General features: G+C 37.0%; 1 protein-coding gene across 1 annotated transcript in view; it reads right to left on the reverse strand.

Moving 5' to 3' along the window:
• Positions 1–22,437, reverse strand: part of LOC102751140 (protocadherin-15) — a 762,960-nt gene that overhangs the window by 143,930 nt on the left and 596,593 nt on the right. Inside the window, exons 20-21 of the mRNA XM_081823172.1 lie at positions 10,126–10,266; positions 8,297–8,409 (exon numbers count right to left, since the gene is read on the reverse strand). Coding sequence (XP_081679298.1) covers positions 8,297–8,409; positions 10,126–10,266 — 254 coding nt within the window. The remainder of the gene's footprint in view (positions 1–8,296; positions 8,410–10,125; positions 10,267–22,437) is intronic.

A 22,437-nucleotide genomic window follows, 5' to 3' on the forward strand; every position in this document is an offset into this window, starting at 1 on the left:
TTTGTCACCTGTCTTAAGTAAGGAGTTTAGCTCAGTTTCAATCAAAGAGCAGCAGAATATGCTACCCCAAAATAGGACTGTAGGAGTTGAGGACATGTCACTCTAAAATATGCCAATTTGGCATTATTGATTATTTTGAGCCATAGGCACTCAAAAAATAGCAAATGTAGAGAGATGCTTTCTCTGAGCTCCCCTTACCTGCCTAAAGACAGACTCTCCAAAAGAAACTCAGTTGTCAGAGATTCCCTCCCCAGTAGTTTCACTGACCAGGGAAACTGAATGACCACAGGAAAGGACACCTGAAGAAGACACCACACCCAGACAAACCTTACCACAATCATACCTGCCCTCTATTCATCTAAGAACCCACTCATCTTACCTAAAAATCAGTTACTCCTCCCTGAGAGGCCTACATCACTGCTCCCCTTCCCCTGTTAAGATGTTGTTTAATCCTGAATTCTAAAGCCACCACTTGGCATTACTCATTTTTCATGTGTATCTCCCATGTATACATGAAGTATACATGTTAATAAACTTCTCTTTTTTATTCTTTTGTTACTCTGTTTTTTATTACAGGGGTCTCACCTAAGAACTCAGAAGGGCAGAGGGAAAATTAAATTTCTTCCCCAACACAGTCATACTACCTGAAAGAGGAAGGAAATGCTAAAATTGATGAAGGCTCAGAGAGAAATGCATAGAATATAACTTAAAATGAGTTAGAATTAATTAAAATAATAATCTCAGCATAGGAAATGAGTTCCCAATGTCCATAACTATCTAAAGATTGAAGGTATGAGTTCCTTGCCACTGAAAAAGAGACTAGTCAACTTTGTGGTGAGGATATTAGAAAAAGTAAGTATTAAACTATTAGGCTGACTAGGTGATTTCCTATGGTCTGTTTTGTTCATTACATGATATGCCTTTGAAAACAGGATTTTCATTAAGATTAACCTATTTTTTTTCTGCTTCCAGTGAGAATCAGACTGTGGGAAGTGGTTTAAATTATGAGATTGCATTTGGATACAGAGATACTTAATCACCTGAATAGTAATAACTCAAACCAATGATTATGTGAGGAAAGGGCTAGTAGTTGGATTTAATTCACTAAAAAAAGAAAGAAAAAAAAAGAATCCAGCTGAAGAGACTTTTGAGAAGGGAGAGGTGTTTTAACAACCAAGGATTAAGAGATGCTATTAACTCTTTAAGAAATTTGTTTCAAGGAAAGGGAGAAAAAAAGAATAGAGAATGATGATTTGAGGTATGCAAACTCTAAGAGATCAAAATTTCTGACATTTCTTTGTCTGTCAAAAAGATAAACTGGAAGACCCACATAAAGCTGGAATGATGCATGAAAATGGAAATTTGTTAAAATTGTGAAACGTTGGGTTGTGTGTATGCTTCTAAATAATATGTTTGTTTATAATTGTAGGAATGAATATTACACAGTCTGAAGAGTTATACACTTCCCTAAATTTTGAGAAGAACTCAGTGTTTTCTGGAAAATATAAGTGTTCATCCAATGACAAAGAGATGAAGCAAATTGGTATCTTGATTCTCCATTTAACCTAATTAAATGACTCAAGGAGAGACTGAAGAGGTCATGAAATGAATAAAATAAGTGTTTCAAGTATTACAACCACCAAAGGGACCAAAGAGAAATAGGCATACACTCATCTTAAGAATTACTGTAAATCTGGGCATTATAAAAGTACACATATATCTGTATGGGGTAAATAGCTTTCTCATTATGAGATTCCTCCCTTACTTAATAATTACTTGAAGTCGGCTCATCAGGGGACAACTTCAGTTCACAGGATTTGAGGAAAAACAAAATCAAATCTTCTTTCAACACATAGAATGTATTCCAATGTTGAAAATTATAAATAAGAAAACAATGTGAGAAATTTCTCCTCTAGTCTTGACAGGCTAAATTATTTCCCATAATATAGGGTGGTCTTTGTAAAATCTTTGAATAACTTTACAAACCTCATTATTTCTTTTTCAAAGAACCATTAGCAGAGAGTGAAGAAGTTTTTAGATAGGAATAAGAAAGAGAGACATAACAATATGTGAAAGGAGGGTTTGGCTTTTTGTTAAACTGCTACTTTCACATTGGTTAGCTACCCTGCTAATTATCTGTCATCACAAACTTAGCTGGCAGTCAAGGAGGCTTTTCCTTTAGTAAATATTAAAGGATTTACTCTGATGTTTATTATTTGTTGGTTCCTACTTGTACTTTTATAGTTTTAGAAAAGGTAATGATAGGTCTATTTTTGCACTCCGGCAACCAGGCAATTACCAGTAGCTCGAAATTTAAACATTTTTAATTCTGTGGAGAGAAGAATGGATTTTGTTTCTCTATATAGAACTGGTACACTGGAAAATGTTTCACCAAATAGTAAATGCCTCCTCTCATATCTCTTGGATGGTCTCCACAAAGTGAGTTTACATAAGCTTGTCTACTTTCACACTCTCCCTCTTCCTTTCCTTTTCCTTTTTCTTTTTTTCCCCCCTTTCCTTTTCCTTGTGATCAAGACAATTACACTCCTCTGGAACATGGAGAGAGTAATGAATTATAATCAGATAACCAAACGTTAGCTTGAAGTCCAGAAAGGTTTGGTTTGGAATATGTAATATTAACATTTGATATGCTGAAATCACTAGAAATAACTTAAAACAGTCAAAAACGTCCATCGGAGATTTTCTTTGAATTCAAACAAACAAAAAAAGGTATGCATTCTCTTGCTATTTTAAGAAGGCATTCTATTTCACCAATACATATTTAAGAATAAAAATGTTTCTGTACTATTCCTTCATAGGTTCATGTACCCAATCTTGTATGTTCTTAACATAAACCAAGTCATCTTAAGATGCTGTAATGAGAATCTGTAACTTGTCTGAAACTGCATGTTTAATATGCTAATTATCTACCAACACTATTTTCTCTTTTTCCCGAATAGGAGAGGTGGAACTAAGATACACTGCCTAGCAAGGGAAGCATTCATCCACCCTTTCAGAGCTGGCTGTAGACGTTTGCCTGGAGTTTTGGGAAAGAACCTGAGCTGAGGTGAAATTTGCAAGCCCTACCTCACTTGCTTCAGGAAATCTCTGGGTGTGGACTTCTGCCCTTTTCCCCTTTCCAGGGACTAAAATGGCAATCACTGGGATTATTCTGAAACACAATGTTTAGGATGCAAGACCTTAAGTTGCCCTGGGTCCCTGATGACAGCATGGAAGAGTTGCATGAAGAGTTACCACCACATGAAACACTCATTTTACACTCTCATGTGAGCCAAAACACATGGGTTCTTTTTCTCAAAACTATTGAAATATAAGGGTTTCTTTCTACACCAGCCTAGCCTACCCTAACTAATCTTATTATCCAAGATTTGGATTCACTATTCCAAAAGCAAGATAATTGGGTTAGGAGAGGCAGTCAGTTTAAGAATCCAGTTCAATATTCTACAATGTATGAATATTTTATCTTTAGAGCCTTTCTTCACACCTCGTCATTTGTTGAAAACTAGTTTTTCCTAAGGAATTCAAGAGTCACTATTGGAATGAAGGCATTCTCGAGATGTATAAATAACATTTACCCCAGCTTGCAAAACCACTTCTCTTGGATCCCTACTTTCCATCTGCAACCCACGAGCATCCTTTCCCTACCCCCAACAGGGACAGGAATCTTGCTTATCATTTGGTATCCCCCCCAAACTGATCACATGAGAAAGTTTTTCCACCAGGAGCAACTTTGTAATGGAAGTAAAATTTCACCTCTACCCTTTCAGGGTTTTTAGGCTGGGTCTAAGTATGAAACTGACACAAGTCAGATGAGTAGGAGAAAACATACACATTTATATAAACTGTATGTGACAGGAGAGCCCTCGTGAGGAAATGAAGAGTCAGAGAAATGGCAAAACCCACATACTTTTGTATTAGGATGAACAGAGACAGGCAATTACGGAAAAGTAAACTATAGAAGGAGGTTGAAGGGAGCTGTGAATTGTTTTAACAAGGCCTGTCTGTATCGCTTCTCCTGGCTTTGACTCCCATTAAAGAATGTGTTTTTCCTCCTGGTACAGAGAAGGTATCGTTCACATGAGAGTTTATAGGTCCTGTTTTTGGGAGTAAAAGGGGAGATCAGAAAATCTTTTTTACAGCTGCTGTTTTTTTAAGCACTGTCAGCTCAAAATATTCTTTATGCCCAAGTGGCATATTCTGCCACCCTTTGACTCCAACACAAGGGAATTGAGGTCTAATAACATATGTAGCATCTTTGGGAGTTATGTGCATCCAGCCGAAGCAGTTAATGATTTTGAAAAAAAAATTAAATATATTTAGGACATTCCTAGTTAGGTAGCACTCTTCCAATCTGTGATTCAGAGGCCTGGGCTCCTCTCATATTCCTACAATTGTCAACATATGGCTCCCAAGGGTCTCTGGGTGTGTTTTCCATTTCATGCGTCCATACAGGGAAAGGTTAAATCAGGCCAGGAAACAGTGCAGACCATTCTGTTCCACATTTTATTGGCCAGAACTCAGTCCCATGGCTCCATCTAGCAAGTGGGGCTGGGGAATGGAGTCTAGCTATGTGTCCAGAAGGACGAAGAAAGGAGCAGGAGGTATCCAGACTCTGGTATATATGTCAAAAATCTTCAAGAGCATTGAGAGGTAATTGATGAAGGTCAGCCTTAGGTCTTTTATCTTTTTTTAAAATAGTTCATTCCATACTTTAGGTCAAATGTAAGCTTCCTTAAATATTTAAAATCAATTATTAGGACTTACTCAAAATATAGCGTCTTCTGCCAATGTTTGATATGACATTTTTATTATTCAAGTTTTCTAAGTATCTGATAAAAAAGAAAACAATCCCGTTCAGTGCCCAAGTCCTACTGAATCTATTATGCCAATTAAATCAATTCTGAGGACTTTCTTCATAAACTGTAGGATGCAACAAGATTACCAAATTGCTTTTATGTGTCAGAGTAACAAATGGACCAGGAAATCAAGGGCATTATTTGCAAATGTTAGACATGTTCTTCTGGAAGGTAAAAAATTCTTCCACATGTGCTCATGTGACTCCTCTTAATATTAGCACCAAGTAATTGGCAGTGTTTTTCTTCTTTCAGTTAACAGCTTTATTAATAGAATCTATCTGTAGTTCGTAGTTCTATGCAGAGAAGGTAACACATGGTAAATAATTCATTGAACAAACCATTTTTATTTTTAAAAGTGGCATAAACAAAGGCAATTTTAAAAAGAAAGCTAAATGAGCAATGCCCTGATGAGATCTATGACCTTGGCCTGAATGCCACAATATTGTAGCCAGAAGAGTTAACAAGCAATGTGCTACGGAAGTCTGGAGGCATACCGCTATTAGTAGGAAATGAGCTGTGGATGAAAGCCAGGAGAAAGGGGACTCCATTTACTCAGTTTTTTCACAAGGACAGTGTTAGGCACCACCACTCTCTGTCTTCGGGGCCTCCAAGGAGGGATTGCACGGGATGAAAACTCTGGAAGAACACACGTGGGAATTCTGTTCGGCTGAAGGTCTGAGGGATTTTTGGACCCACCCCAAATAGTAAGTGCATTTTTTGTGAGCATCAAATCCAAATAAGTTGGTGAGCAACACAGTGAGTTTATATCCATTTTGGTTCTTGAGAAGCCACCATGAACACGTCCAGGGAAGGTCTCTAGAAGCAAAAACCTGCATGTCCCATAGCAAAGAACTGGAGTTCACAGGTTACCATGCCAAGATAAAAGGAAGGTATTGGTAACAATGGAGAGAAGGAAGAAAAGCGTCTTTCAAACAGACTGACCAGGAATTCTTACTGTTTTATTTTATTTTATTTATTTTTTAAAGATTTTATTTATTTATTTGAGAGAGAGAGAGAGACAGAGATAGTGAGAGAGCACAAGTGGGGAGGAAAGGGAGAAGCAGGCTCCCCACTGAGGAGGGAGCCTCATGTGGGGCTCGATCCCAGGACCTGAGCTGAAGGCAGATGCTTAACCTCCTGAGCCACCCAGGCACCCAGAATTCTTACTGTTTTAAATAGAGTTTACATCTCAGTGGTTTACATATGTGTTATGTAGAATTTTCTGATAAAATTACATTAATTCATTACTTGAATATTGCAAAGGGAGCTTTTCTTTAAAGGTTTTATTTATTTATTTGAGAGAGAGAGAGCAGAATGCATGAGCAGGGGGAGGGGCAGAGAGAGAAAATCTCAAGCAGACTCCCCACGGAGCATGGAGCCCAACGCAGGGCTCGATCCCACGACCCTGAGATCATGACCTGAGCTGAAACCAACAGTGGGACGCTTAACCGACTGAGTTACCCAGGCACCCAAGGTAGCGTTTTATAAAAGGAAAACACTACTTGGTTCAGTGTGGTAAATATTCCCAGACACTTTATCTGTCTCCTCTCTCAGTATCAGCCCTTGCTCTAAAACTTAACAATTCTTAGTTAGTTCTTAGAAATTATCAAAGCAAAAAAAAAAAAAATTATCAAAGCAATATAAATCTAAATTTTAGAATACGACCAAGTGTCATATGAAATCTTCATTTTTCTTGAGCCTCAAAGAGCATCATTATGTAATATCTAATTTGTCTCTACATAGAATAAACTACTAAAATATCATAGAAATCAATACACCCTCCCATATTGTTTCTTTATACGTCTAAATATGCCAATTTGAGGCATTTAACATCTTTCCATATTTTGGTGGCGTGGCTAAGCTGTATTTTCTTTTCCAGAATGGCTTTTATGCTGTTCATGTTTAAACACGGTGAGGTGTTTCTCCAACACACTTGCTTAGCACTGAGCTCCTACCATTGTGTCTTCAGACTGTATTGTATTGTTCATATAATGTTTAGTGTCCACGCATAGTTGTGAGCCTCTGGAGCTCCAGGACTGGATGCCATTTAATGCTATGTCCAGAAGAAGGAAATAGTAAATAAGTAGTATGTAGTGAGTCTCCTTCAAATATTTGTGGGGAAACTTCTCTTATGGGTTCTAATATTCTAATACAAGTACATTCATGTTTTCACTTAAAGAAAACAATATCATGAAAGAAAGTTCTATATTTTCAGAAAAGCATTATAAATCTTTCACTCATATGCGATCATGAAGCAATCATAAAATACAGTACATTTAATTTTATTATTTTTAAAATAAATTTTTCACTTCCTAAGAATATCTATCTATCTATCTATCTATCTATCTATCTATCTACCTATCTGCACACGTGCTGTGGACTGAACTGTGTCCCCCTAAAATCAATATGTTGAAGCCCTTAACCCTCAATGGCATGGTATTTGAAGATGAGGGCTTTGAGAAGTAATTAGATTTAGATGAGGTCATGAGGGTGGGGCACTAATCTTGGGATTGGTGCCCTTACAAGAAGAGACACCAGGGTGCTTGCTTTGTCTCACTCTCCTCTATGTGCGGACTCAACGAGGACGCAGACATCCGCAAGCCAAGAAGAGGGCTCTCACCAGAACCTGACCATGGTTGTGCCCTGACCCCAGCCTTCCAGCCTCTGGAACTGTGATAAAATAAATTTGCGTTTGAGCCACCTGGTCTGTGGGATTTTGTGACGGCACCCAGACTTAAGACAGTATATATACTAGTTTGATAGCTATAATACATAATATATATCATACATATAAACACACACACATACATTCTCTTTTTCTCTTTCACTGATTATTTGAGAAATATTTCAGATTCATGTCAAATTATGGATATGGCAATAACAAGAAACTAAATGTCTACTACTTCTTGCTACTGAGATTATTAATTAGTTGCAGTTTAAACCCCAAAATATAATGTTTTATTTTTCAAAGGTTACATTAATTATTTTTAAAGATTTTATTTATTTATTTATTTTAGAGAGAGAGAGACAGAGAGAGAGCCAGCAGGCAGAGGGAGAGGGACAAGCAGATTCTGCACAAAGTGCAGAGCCTCATGAGGGGTTTGATCTCACCACCCAGAGATCATGACCTGAGCCGAGAGACACTTAACAGACTGAGCCACCCAGGTGCCCCAATACATTAGTTACTTTTAAAAGCTCCATTATTCATGAAAGCATTACTAAAACTGGTATTTTTAGACTAAATTATCATTTGACTATATTAACTTTAAAGATAAATGTAATATTATGCTAATTTAGAAAAACTTAAATGAGAATTGGAAGGCTTCATTAATCAATTCAAATTGTCTCAGTTTTGAGAGGCCAAAACAGAACAACACAAAAAACTGTTACATATTACAAAAACCGATAGGAACCAGTACCTATATTCCTCTTGTGTGAAGCGTGGGATTTCTCCAGGATGTAAGACAAGAATTTTCACTGTGGCGCTGCTGGACATCACAGGCTCACCATCATCAAAAGCAACAACCACCAGCTTAAAAAGTAATAAAAATTCATGTTAAAGATGATTAACAAGAAGAAAGTAAAGCATCTTTTTTTTTTTAATATATAAAGCATCATTTTTAATCACTGGACTGCTTGGCTCCAGGAGGGGAGCAATGATCACTTCCTCACTGTCTTTCAGGGAGCAGGCTCTAGATGAGGGTATGTTACATAGATTCTCACTTACTCTTCACAACAATACCACCAGGTGGGTGTTTCATTTTCATTTCCTAGACAAGAAAAGTCATAAATGCTATGATAAAACACTACCAGTAAAACAGGTACATCTCTCCAGTGATTAAACTGACCTCTCCTCCACAGTCCCACTGGTGCCCACAGTAAAAACATGGGCCATTATGAGCACCGACACTTATTTAAAAAGTGTTAAATTCAGTCACATCGATAGCAAAGAGCTAATTAGCTTCCTTATAAAAGGAAATTAATTTTTCCAGTGAATTAACTGTCTGCAAGATTATAGGGCAGTAATACTTCACTCTGGAGGATAAAACTGGAAATCTTTAACAGTTTAACACACTTAGATATACACTCTCTTAAAAATATATAAAACCAAGTTCATACTGTATAGTAGAAACTGTTCAAAGGATACAAACTGCAGAAAAGCTTTTATCTCAAGATGTCTCAAGTAATAATATTTATTACCACAATATTGTTTATAATTGATCTATTTTGGATAACATATATTATTATGTCAAGAAGAATTCTTCATTTAAGAAATGTTAAATATTTTCAATATTATGTGTTTCTCTGGAATGTGCATAATTTTGGAACCTGCAGGCTACTAATTTAAACCAATTCAACCTAGACCATGAAACCATAACTAAGGCTCATCCTTGGGCCCATGATTTACCCTTGGGTTAACACTTTACAAACAGAACAATTGCTCCCACAGTGGTAGGATTCTGTGAAGCACAGTACTCACTGACACGCAAAAGGTTAACCAACGAGGGCATTTCCTCAATGCAGGGTCACAGGCTTTATTCACAACAAAAGAAATTATTCTAAGTAATTACAGAAAATGGTAACACTCAAACATTTAATAAAATAGATTATTTATGATAATAGTGAATGGTAGTAATATTTCAAATTTTCCTGAAGTATAACTTAACGTGAGTATATAAACTTGATTCAATAATTTTGCCTCTCAGTACTTACATTAAGGAGAAATGTCAGGGAAGTGGCAGATAATATTTGCACAAGGAGTTTCACAACAGCAAATATTATTATAACAAAAAAATGAGAAACAGCCTAATTATCCATCAACAAAGTGTTAGGCAAAAAAAATAATAGTGCATTCATACAGTAGAACATCACTCAACCATTAAAAAAATACAATTAACAGTATTTATTGTCCTGGGTAATATATTATTAAGTAAAAAAAGTGGTATGAATAATAGGATCATATTATTTTCAAACACATATGTGTATACTTGCATTTGTATGGAATGTCATCATAAGGATAGATATTAAACTGCTAAATTCTAGTTATCTCCAAGATGTGAAAGATCAAGTGTTTTTTTTCTTTCTGCTTAACTCTATTTTCTAAGTATCCGTGGTAAAATATACATTACTTTTTAATTTAAAAAATAACTGAAAGGAGAAAAATGGAAACAAGTATGGTCATCTGTTAAACTGTACTCTCAAAAGTTAAATATCAAATAGATAACAGTAAGGAAAACACTGCACTGACCTTAAAAATTGTTGTAGGCTCTTCGTTAAGATTGACTCGAGTTATTACTCTTCCAGAATCTTCTTCTACATCAAAAATACTGGCAGGATAAGGAAACTGGACATCATCTACTCTGTACCTCACATGACTTGCAGGTAACCCCTAAAATGAAATTATATATTATTAATTCACTTTCACAAAATGAAAACAAAGGGTATTGATGATGCCAAACTGATCTATAAAATGCATGGCCTTCTAGAAGTGAAAAATCATATTTAGCATTCACACTTCCAGGTTTGAACTGCAGCAGAATCTCTGTTTCTTGTGGATGACTCCACCTGAATCAATGAAGTATCTTCACTACCTGTTATTCAAAATTATTTATGTAAAAGAATGAATTAATGTTTGCCTTGGGCATCTTCTCTTCCACTTTCCTTTAATTATAGGAATCTCATCTGACCTAAACCCCATGTCTGCTTGGTAGTTTCCCTTCTGAGACAATTATGAATGATGTTCTTTTATTGTGCCTATGTGAACTCTGACACTGAGAGAATGATGGAGTGTGGAGGTCTGTTGTAAAGTGGAGGGATGGGTACACAAGTGGAGGAGACAAGAATTATTTACCAGCTGCTCTGTTCTGTTAAACATGCTAGGTTTTTTCATAAATAAATTAATCCTCACAACAATCCTTTAGGATAACATTACTAATGATGATGATAGTAATAATAATAAAATAATGATAGCTAATGTTTGTTTTTTCTTTTTTAAAGATTTTATTTATTTATTTGACAGAGAGAGACACAGCGAGAGAGGGAACACAAGCAGGGGGAATGGGAGAGGGAGAAGCAGGCTTCCCGCTAACAGGGAGCCCAATGATAGCTAACATTTGTTGAATGCTTATTATGTCCAAGAACTATACTACAGATGATACATGTATACTCTACCGCCCATTTTTTATTTTTAGTTAATGAACTTGAGGCTTATAGGGAGTGAAAGGATGTGGAATTGTCCCAGATATAGACCAAGATAAGTCAGGATATTTAAAAAAAAGAAATTGATATTTGATAGATTTTTAAAGACTACAGTAAAAATAGTCAAAACTGTTGGGCATCCTCACTTACATCAGAGTTTACATTGGTCTTATTTTGAATTATATAAAGTGACATTGGAATTACATAATATTTTCCATGCTAAAGCCAGCCCTTGAGGTCAAGTAAACAATTTGGGCACAGAGCTAGTATGTGGTAGATTTGACCACAAACCTGAACAGACACTGTATAAGCCACTAAATTCCTTGAAGTAAAGCACTCCCAAGGCTCAGATACAGGCATGTGTACCTTCTCTACATCTATATTCAGCCTCTGCAATCTCTTCCAGTCTCGTGCCTCTAAACAACTTCTATGTGTTCATAACTCCCATTTAAATTATGGCTACACTCATCTTTTAAACTCCAAAGTAATATATACAATGCTCAACTTAAGTGTTCTATTTTTAACTCAACATATCCCAAACCAGCATCCTGATTTCTCTCCCAAACGTATACCTTCTCCACTCTAAATCTATGGCTCCACCTTTTACCAAGTTGGTCTCTCTGAAAGCCTAGGGATGGCCAATGACACTTCTCTTTCTCTTGGACTCCGCAACCAAACTGTCCTCAAGTCCTGCTAATATCTCAATGAAAGCATGCCTAATATAGATCATCCTCATCTCCTCTATCTACTTGTTTCCTGCAGTGGACTCCTAACTGACTTTCTGCTTCTATTCTATTAAAGTTATCTTTAAAAACATAAACCTTCCCTGAGATATAAAAATATAAACCATAAATTGACAGCTTTCTCCCTAAGATCAGGAATAAGACAAGGATGTCCACTCTCACCACTTCTATTCAACCCAGAGCTAGGAGTCCCAGCCACAGCAATCAGACAAGAAAAAGAAATAAAAGGTAACCAAATTGGTAAGGAAGAAGTAAAATTCATTATTTGCAAATGACATGATATTATATAGAGAACCCTAAAGACTCCACCAAAATACTACTAGAACTGATAAATGAATTCAGTAAGGTCTCAGGATACAAAATCAATATACAGAAATCCTTTGCATTTCTATATATTAATAATGAAATAGCAGAAAGAGAAATTAAGAAAACAGTCCCATTTACAATTGCATCAAAATTAATAAAATACCTAAGAATAAACTTAACTAAAGAGGTGAAAGACTAGTACTCTGGAAACTATAAAACACTGATGAAAGCAACTGAGGTGACACAAACGAATGGAAAAGTATTCTATACTCATGGATTGGGAGAATAAATATTGTTAAAATGTCCATACCACCAACAATCTACAAATTTCAGGTAATCTCTCTCAAAATACCAAAAATACTTTTCACAGAACTAGAAAAAACAATCATATAATGTATATGGAACCAGAAAAGACCTTAAATAGCCAAAGCAATCTTGAAAAAGAAGAACAAAACTGGAGGTATCACAATCCCAGATTTTAAAATATACTACACAAAGCTATAGGAATCAAAATAGTATGGTACAACCATAAAAATAGACACATAGATCAATGGAACAGAACAGAAAACCCAGAAATAAACCCACGATTATATGGTCAATTAATTTTTGACCACGGAGGCAAAAATATGCAATGGGAGGGGCACCTGGGTGACTCAATCGGTTAAGCATTGACTCTTGGTTTTGGGTTAGGTCATGATCTCAGGGTCCTGGGATCAAGCCCCGAGTTGGGCTCTGTGCTCAGCGGGGAATCAGCTTGAGGATTTGTTTCCCTCTCCCTCTGCCCCTCCCCCTGCTTGTGACCTCTCTCTCTCTCTCTCTAAAATAAATAAATCTTTAAGAAAAATAATATGCAGTGGGAAAAAGTCTCTTCAACAAATGGTATTGGTAAAACTGGACAGCAACATGCAAAAGAATGAAAATGGACTACTTTCTTATACCATATATAAAAATAAATTCAAAATGGATTAAAGAGTTAAATGTGATACTTAAAACCATAAAAATCCTAGAAGAGAGCACAGACCATAATTTCTCCAACATTTTTTTCTAGATATGTCTCCTGAGGCAAGGGAAAATAAAAGCTTCTGCACAGCAAAGGAAATGATAAACAAAACTAAAAGACAACCTACTGAATGGGAGAAGATATTTGCAAAAGACATAACTGATTAAGGGTTAATTAGCATCCAAAATATATCAAGAACTTAAGCAACTTAACACCAAAAAACCCAAATAATCCAATTAAAAATGTGCAGAAGACATGAACAGATACTTGTCAAAGATAAACAAATGGCCAAAGACGCATGAAAAGATGTTCAACATCATTCATCAGCAGGGAAATGCAAATCAAAACTACAATGAGATATCACCTCTCACCTGTCAGAATGGCGAAAATAAAAAACACAAGAAACAATAGGTGTTGGCGAGGATGTGGAGAAAAAGGAACCCTCATGCACTGTTTGTGGGAATACAAACTGGTGCCACCACTATGGAAAACAATATAGAGGCTCTTCAAAAAATTAAAAATAGAGCTTCCCTATGATCCAGCAATTCCACTACTGGAATTACCAAAGAATACAAAAATACTAATTCAAAAAGATATATGCGCCCCTATGTTTATAGCAGCATTATTTACAATAGCCAAGATATGGAAGCAACTCAAGTGTCCACTGATAGATGTAATTACATATTATATACTGGAATATTATTCAGCCACAAAAAAGGATGAGATCTTGCCATTCGTGATAACATGGATGAACCTAGAGGGTGTTACGCTAAGTGAAATAAGTCAGAATAAGAAATAACAAATAACCATATGATGCACTGACATGTGGAACCTAAAAAACAAAACAAATGAATAAACAAATGAAAAGCAGAATCAGACCCATAAATACAGAGAACAAACAGAGGGTTGCCAGAGGGAAGGAGGTGGGGGGATGGGCAAAATGGGTGAAGGGGAGGGGAGACACAGGCTTCCAGTTATGGGATGAGTAAGTCAGGAGGATGAAAGGCACAGTATAGAGAATAGAGTCATTATAATAATGTTTATGGTGACAGATGAGAGCTACACTTGGGGTGTGCACAGCATAATGTATAAAGTGAATCACTGTATCATATACCTGAACTCGTAAGACATTGTGTGTCAAGTACACTCAAATCTAAAAATTTTAAAAATAATGATAATGGCAGGAGTTGTTAGCAGTCCATTTGCATGCTTTACTACATTATCCAATAATGTGCATTTCATGTGTTATCATGTGTATGCTTATAAGAAATCCAGGAGTTGGTATGAACAGCAACCATAGCTTACAAAAAAGGAAATCAAGGCTTTAAGAGTTAGCTCATTTCTGAATTTCCTCAGCTAGTACATTTCAGTGTTATTACGCAAATGAAACAGGACTCATCCTATAACACAGGTCCTTACACATGAACCCAACTTGACATTTATCTATGATATCCTAAAGGCAACAGTCTTTCAACATGAGAATGAGCAAAGCTACTTGGGAAAAATGCTCCAGAATTGGAAGCTCTCGTAAATCCTGCCTTAGCGCACTGCCCAGAAAGTTATGCAGCACATGTCCCATGAAGAAAAATGAAGGAAGAAAGAGCAAAATTACAGCACAAACTGTTTCAAGAAAAAATTTCAGAGTTTCTGTTAGATTCAGCACCCACTCCATCTGTAGTATAACTAAAACTCTTTCTCCATTCACAAATTAGTTATCCAGAAACTTAAAGTATGTTCATTAGACTCAGCATGCTCTCTTTACTAAAGCCAACGTATTCATAGTACCTTTTGAATTACGTCTTTAACTGATAAAATAAAAAGATAGTTCTAATTCTTTTTGTAGCATCTGAGGGATTCTCTTCTTGCCTTTCCTTCTGTCTCCAGGCCCTTACTTATCATAGTTGTTTAGAAATGCATCCAACTGTGGGCTCAAGAGAATAAAACAAATTGTCTATGGTGTTAGGTCACCATGAATGAAGACAAATACTTTAGACAGCCACATAGTGGAATCCATTTAATTTTATTCTTTAGTCAACTACCTAAACTACCATGTCTCTTCCTTAGTACAGATATCCTAATATCACGAGGTAGAATGTATTTTGACTTTGCAGGCAATGTAATATTTCAAAAAGGTACTATAAAACAGATGGTGGTCCAATGTGATTTATAGAATGTTAGTGGGTGATCTCATAATATGTATGCAATATCACATAAAAAAAGAAGACTAAACAATTTTAGAATTTTGTTCTATTTACCTAGCCACCACAAGAGACATTGTCAAAAGAAAAAAAATTGCAACAAAACAAAACATAATAAACATGAATTCAATACGATGGTGGTAAAATTCTCTGCAAAGAGTCTCTTCTCAGCAGGGGTGGCAAAAATAGAGTATACTATCATTATGCTTCTTGGAGTCTTTTGAAGGGTAAATACAATGGGTTCCTTCTTAAAATTTTATGGAAAGTGAGGACACGTGAGAAGCATAGCAGGGCAGCCTTTCTGAACTCTCCTCACTTACTGTGACAGTGCTTTCTATAAATCCCACTGACCTTATCCATCTATTGGAGCAAGTATGACTTCAGATAACCATGATTTGGGAAGACTGATGAGGTGCTGGTACAGCAATGCTTCTTAATGTCACTTCCATTCACCACAAGAGTTTGAGATATTTTTTTCCTGAATTTTCAAATAAGTGACACATTCTCCTTTAGAGGGATATATTTCCCTAAACAAATTTTCGAAGAACCATGATATTAGTGGAAGCTTAACCATTCAAGGGGCGTGGGAAACTTGGACCTTGCATCACAGAGACTCTGGAAATTAAAAATTATATAAATTTAAATGTAAAATTTATATAATATCAGCAATTGAAAATGTTATAAATTACCTCTTATCTAATACTTATCATCTTGCTCATATGTTTCATAGTACAGGGATTAATTCATTAGATGAGGGTTCATTCATTCATTCATTCATTTGACATGTCTTCTGACTAGACACAGCTGAGTCCTGAGGGTACCAGAATGAAAACTGAGTTGGGAAGATGGAGTTCATCTCATATCCCTACCTTCTTGATGATCATTAGCAGTAATTCAGCAAGAATGGCCTCCTAGATCACCAAGCTCACATCTACCTCAACACTCCTCTGTGTGTTGTTCACTCTTGGCATCACTCTTGTGAGGCTAGTTCCTCCCGACATCCAGGTCTCAGATGACCCCTCCTCTGTCTCTACCCAGTCATAAACCACTTGAGTCAATCCTTATTGTATTTTCTTTAGACTATGTAACCTTATCTGAATTTACATTTCATATTTACTTGTTCACAGGTTTGCAGCATATCTCTGTCCCCTGATTGTGAGCTCCATTAGAGCAGATGATTTTTTTTGCCTTGCCATTAAGAGATCAAAAATAATTTGTTAAATGAACACTTAAGATATGATCATGCTTATGCGTATGTGTGTCCCGAGCTGCCAAGATGCCCAACTCCAGGGACATCACTTACATGGGGGTGTGGCTGAATGTGGAACTCCCACTGTGGTTGAAAATATATGTCACCCAAGTCCCTGCTTGCAGTGGTCATGTGCACATTTTTTGAGAGCAGAAAAGAAGTGGAGATTATATCAGTGATTTTTGTTTGGGGAAAATGCATCAGAAAAGAGATGATAGGGCGCCTGGGTGGCTCAGTCGTTAAGCGTCTGCCTTTGGCTCAGGTCATGATCCCAGGGTCCTGGGATCGAGTCCCACAGCGGGCTCCCTGTTCGGCGGGAAGCCTGCTTCTCCCTCTCCCACTCCCCCTGCTTGTGTTACTGCTCTCGCTATCTCTCTCTCTGTCAAATAAATAAATAAAATCTTTAAAAAAATAAAAAAAAAAGAAAAGAGATGATAATGGAACCTATGGAAACAAAGCTCCCAAAAGTAGAAGATAGGAGGAGAATAAACATTTTTTTCCAAAAAGATCCCTGAATCCAATATTTCAGAAATGAAACTATCATCATGAATTTTTTTTTTTTCTGGACTGGATGAATATAAAACTTTATCTCCACCATACTTCTCAGCTTCTGTCCTTATATTCTGTTACTCCTTTAATTATATTTAATACATCCTGTTGTTCAGACCATCCTTTAAAATAATGACATAATCCTCTGGATTTTTCCAATAAAGGAATCCTCATATGACTTATATTATCAGGAACGAATGATGCTTTCTTACACTAACTTCATTGTGCAATGTGTCAAATCCGAGTTACATTGTGGGTTAACCTATTGTTGAACAAGATTGAGATTTCTGACTAATTTTTCAGTAACTGTGAGAATCATCATTACATAAGTAATTTTGTATATGCTCTGGAGGACCTCTAAGAATTTACTAACCTTAGAAAATGGCTAAATTGTTGGCATGTTTTCAGTTTAAAGCCCACTAATATCTGTTCATAGATTCTCATCTATGGCTATTATTTATCTCTCAGAATGATAGGCAATGATGAAAAAGACAGATGTGCTTCTGTATTTATGGGCCTCATAACGGCATTGAGGGGGGAGACAAAAGTTGCACAGATAAACACAACTACATACTAACATTTCTGATAAAAGCTGTAAAGGAGAAGTATGGGTGTTACCAACTGAAGGTGCTAGAACTAGATTACAGGTCTTCAGGTTGATAATCAAGTGGACTTCCTACCTCACTGTCGGCATCTACCTATGAGTATGAGATGTGCCTTCCACATGTATTCCACTTTTTTTATTTTTATTTTTTAAATATTTTATTTATTTATTTGACAGAGAGAGAGACAGCGAGAGAGGGAACACAAGCAGGGGGAGTGGGAAAGGGAGAAGCAGGCTTCCTGCCGAGCAGGGAGGCGGATGCGGGGCTCAATCCCAGGACCCTGAGATCATGACCTGAGCCGAAGGCAGTTGCTTAACCAACTGAGCCACCCAGGCGCTCCTGTATTCCACTTTATAGGGATCATAGTGATCGTGTCATATGCGGAGTCCGATCTGGTATATCATTTGAGTATTAGGGTGACAAGCTAAAATGTAATTTATTTGTCAAGATTTTGGATATTTTTTCTTCCAGTCAAAGGAATAAAAATAGAGATGTATCATTATGAAGTGACATCAGCTGAAGATGTCTATTTAAATGAAATACCTTGTAATTGTTGGTTTTAAAAAAACTTTACTAAAATATGTACATATTTGGGGCACCTGGGTGGCTCAGTCAGTTAAGCATCTGCCTTCATCTCAGGTCATGATCCCAGGATCCTGGGATTGAGCCCCACGTGTGGGCTCCCTGCTCAGCGGGCAGTCTGCTTCTCCCTCTCATGCCTGCCCCTGCTCATGCTTGCACGCTCTCTCTGTCTGTCAAATAAATAAATAAAATCTAAAAAAAAATGTACATATTTATTTGGGGGGCATTGTAGAGACCCAATTAGCATGGTGTTTTCATGAAAACTTTATTCTCAAATTGAACACTGTCATAGATGACACTAGAAATACTTCATGAGTCCAGGGATTGATATCTAAAGTTAATAAATGCTGAGCAGATAAGAACTGTACCAAACCAGAGGCAGAGCTCGGGACGTTTGACATTTCCCTGAAAGGAAGGATGATGATGAGGAAATACCAACTACCATTTACGTGCCTGACATTGGCTAAGTGCTTTCATTCTTCATCAAAGCCAAGTACCAAACCAGCACAATGTTCTTATTATTCTTACTTGGAGATGAGGTTTAAAGAAGTAAAGTAGCTGCAGTACAATATCATTTTTCCTGGTTAAACAGAAACGCCAACCCTGGTGGCATTAGTCAATAGCTTTGAAGGACTTGGGATGTTTGCCAACCCTAATTGCCCTCAGGAAGGACATGATTTAATATCACCTATTAATAAATGAATTAATTGATTTGTTTGTTCATGTATTAGGCTTCTTTCCAAATATGATTTGAGGTAGTATGTGACTTATTTAAATAGAGTGTGGTTTCCAAAATGTGAAAGACATGTCAACCTTGTGATGTCCTTTTCTCTACTAAATTCGACCGTGTAAGGCTCAATAAATATAAGTATGGGATAATACTACTGGAAAGGTCATGTATTCAGCACATAGACAGCACTGTGGTGATACAGTGACACTCTGAACCAGGCATTTTTTCTAGATGAGGGGAACATAACAGACAAGAAAAAAAATCCCATCATCATAGTGCTGATAGTCGATTTTTTACATCAAACAATAACACATTTATTATACGACAGCGTGGGTATAATTAATGTGGCAGAATAAATGTAAATTTATATCAAGAAAATAGAACCTTAAGATTTCAATCATTTTCTTTATTACTCAGTTCATTTTTACTTTTGACTTCCATTTCTATAGTGAGCATTAAACATGATATGTTTTGACTTAATGATGGTGAGAATGTAATTAATTACTACAGAAGGTAATTGCAGGTCTGTATGAAAGATGTTCCAAACTTGCAAACAGAGGGAATTTCAATGAGCCTATAATGGACCAAAATAATTAAGTTCTTAATATCAGGGGATATCTTGATTTAGTAATTTTTCTTATATACACAATTATCAAGAAATTACTTATTCAGACCCACACAATTTTCTTCATAATAACGGCAATAGCATTATATCAGGGACTTCTAAACCTATTATTACCATTACACACAAACATTAAGTAATATGTTTTCAAGTATACAATGATTCTTCTCCCTGATGTGGTTTCCAAAATCCTTTTTCCCAATGTCTTCGAAAGCAACTAATCTGATTTATTTTATAACAGTGTAATTCGCCAAACCTCCCAAGTATGATTTAGCATTAGGGATTACTGCAAAGTGGTTTGTACTGTTTTCTGCAGTCATAATGGCTTTTTTAGTGGATCTGATCGAATGCTAAGGTATCCTTAAAAGACATTAGGAAAGTCAAACTCTCCACGTGACCACTGAGAAGACATGTGCTTTTCTTTCTTCCTCTCCCCTCCCCACTGTCTGACACCTGCAGTATCTACCAGGTGTTGACAACAGAGCGAGTCAACATCTCACGGACAAGTTCCTTGTGCCGATGTCACTGACCTAATATAACATAAAATATGCATGCTGTTCAGTTTTTACCGATGTGGTATCAATATAACTATGAGAGATCCTAAGAAGTATTTGCTTCAGGCTAATTTAACTCTAAATCTTTTGGGAAATACGTTTTTCAAAGGTAAACATAACTCAATCCCCTCAAGACATCAAGTAACAAGTAATACGTTCCTTGTAAAATTTCTTCATTGAGATACACTGTAGAAATTTCTAAAAATAACAGTGGGCACACATTCAACTTTCCTCAAAAAAAAGGAACTCATAAACCCAAAGGAACTTGAAAATAGGGAAACCAAAGGAGAGCTAATAACTAGTGATCCTGTCCCTTCTGCCTTAAAACCTCCTTTTTTCTTAGGAAAGGAAATCTTGGCACTATCTTCAAGTCTATCAGACTCTACAGGTCCTGACTCAGCTTTACCTCTCCAGACTCCTGGCAAAATTACCTCCTTTTGGTTTTTGAAAATTATTTTTCTTCCTCCAACTTTAGGGTCTAATTCTGCCATGTCACTTTGCATTGGAAACACCTCCTTTTCTTTCAGATCTCAGCTTTCCGTCACTTTTTCCAGAAACTTCCTTGACTTTCCAGACAAAAGCAAGCTCCCTTTTGTCTAATTTCAGAGCACCCTAAAGATTTATTTCCTAGAGTTTTTTATGGTTTGTCATTTCTGCTTAACTTGATTTCCAACTCTTCAAGTTTGAAATTCCAAGGCGAAGAAACATGACAATGTTAGTCCTTAATACTTCATGCAATACCCTTAATTAATATTGGATGCACACACATGCAATAAATATTGGGGGATTTTTATTTTGTTTTGAACATAAGGATAGAGATTTAAGTTAAATATAATCCACAGCTTATGAAACATTGCCATCGGTGGATCAAGGCATATTTACTTCTCATTTCTTTATGTCCTTTTATCCTCACACCTCACTCCTACCTCTTCTTCAAAGGCAACCATTTCAATGAATTTAAGGAATATCTTTTAACTAGACTGTTGTGGTACATTGCACAACTGTTCAGTAAATGCCCACTCCTTCTTCCTCCACTTCTGGCCTCATCGATTCTGGGTGTGGTTGTGGGACTTGCTTTGGTCAACGGACTGTGAAAGACCGGGACATACAACTGGACATGTGACCGTGTGGTTAGGCAAGTTCTCTCGTGGTCCTGTCCTTCCCTGTGCACAGAGCAGGCTAGTTTAAACATGGGTCCCTGAAGGAAGAGGCATGTGGACCAGACTTGAGGCTAACCTTCAGCCTGAAAGCAAGGCCAGCCAACCCTTAGCTGCCTCAAACATCTACTAATAGGAATATATGTCTTTGTTATAATGAACTAGTGGTATTCTGGTATTGTTTACTGTGCAGCATTATGGGAGGAAAACCTAACTGTTGTATATTGCATGCATTTTTGCTTTTTAAAAAAATTTCAGGGGCACCTGGGCGGCTCAGTCGTTAAGCGTCTGCCTTTGGCTCAGGTCATGATCCCACGGTCCTGGGATCGAGGCCCACGTTGGGCTCCCTGCTCGGTGGGAGGCCTGCTTCTCCCTCTCCCACTCCCCCTGCTTGTGTTTCCTCACTTGCTGTGTTTCTCTCTGTCAAATAAATAAATAAATAAATAATTTTATATAATGATATTATTTTCTCTTTCTTCCTATGTTCACTGAGTTTTAGGTCACTGCATTTCATTCTTACTGCTATGTGCTCATAAAATCCTGCTGTGCTAGACTTTCTCAGGATATTTCACTCTTAATAATGATCATGCCTGTATGGGAATCTCCCTGATGTGTCAGTCCCCAGTATGGCTGATAATACTCCTGGCATGGAGATTTCCCTGAATGCTTTGGGATTCTTTGACTCTGCAGTAAGGACAGCTTGGAGCTGGGGAGAGAATGGGGGTGAAAAGCCCTACATTATCATGCTGGGTGGAAGAGCCAGGTTGAAGCCACACGACCTGTCCCATGCAGTTGTACTGTTGGTCTGGTCAACCAGAAACCCGAGTACAGAACACTCACCTCTGGTTCTTCTATTGTGAACACACCCTGAGAAGAGATGAAGCTGGAAAAGTGGTCATAGTGACGGTTCAGAGGCCCAGCTCTTTCTCCACTGCCCCACATCTTACTCATCCCCCAACCCATGCTCAACTGACTAGACCTCTGACCTTTACAGGCTCTCCCAAAACACAGACAAAAAGAAAAGAGAGAAGGTATCAGAATACAAACAATAAATATAGAAGACAAAT

This window comes from Leptonychotes weddellii, chromosome 6 (assembly GCF_054177405.1).
Source record: "Leptonychotes weddellii isolate Sample4059 chromosome 6, ASM5417740v2, whole genome shotgun sequence".
NCBI classification, from domain to species: Eukaryota; Metazoa; Chordata; class Mammalia; order Carnivora; family Phocidae; genus Leptonychotes; species Leptonychotes weddellii.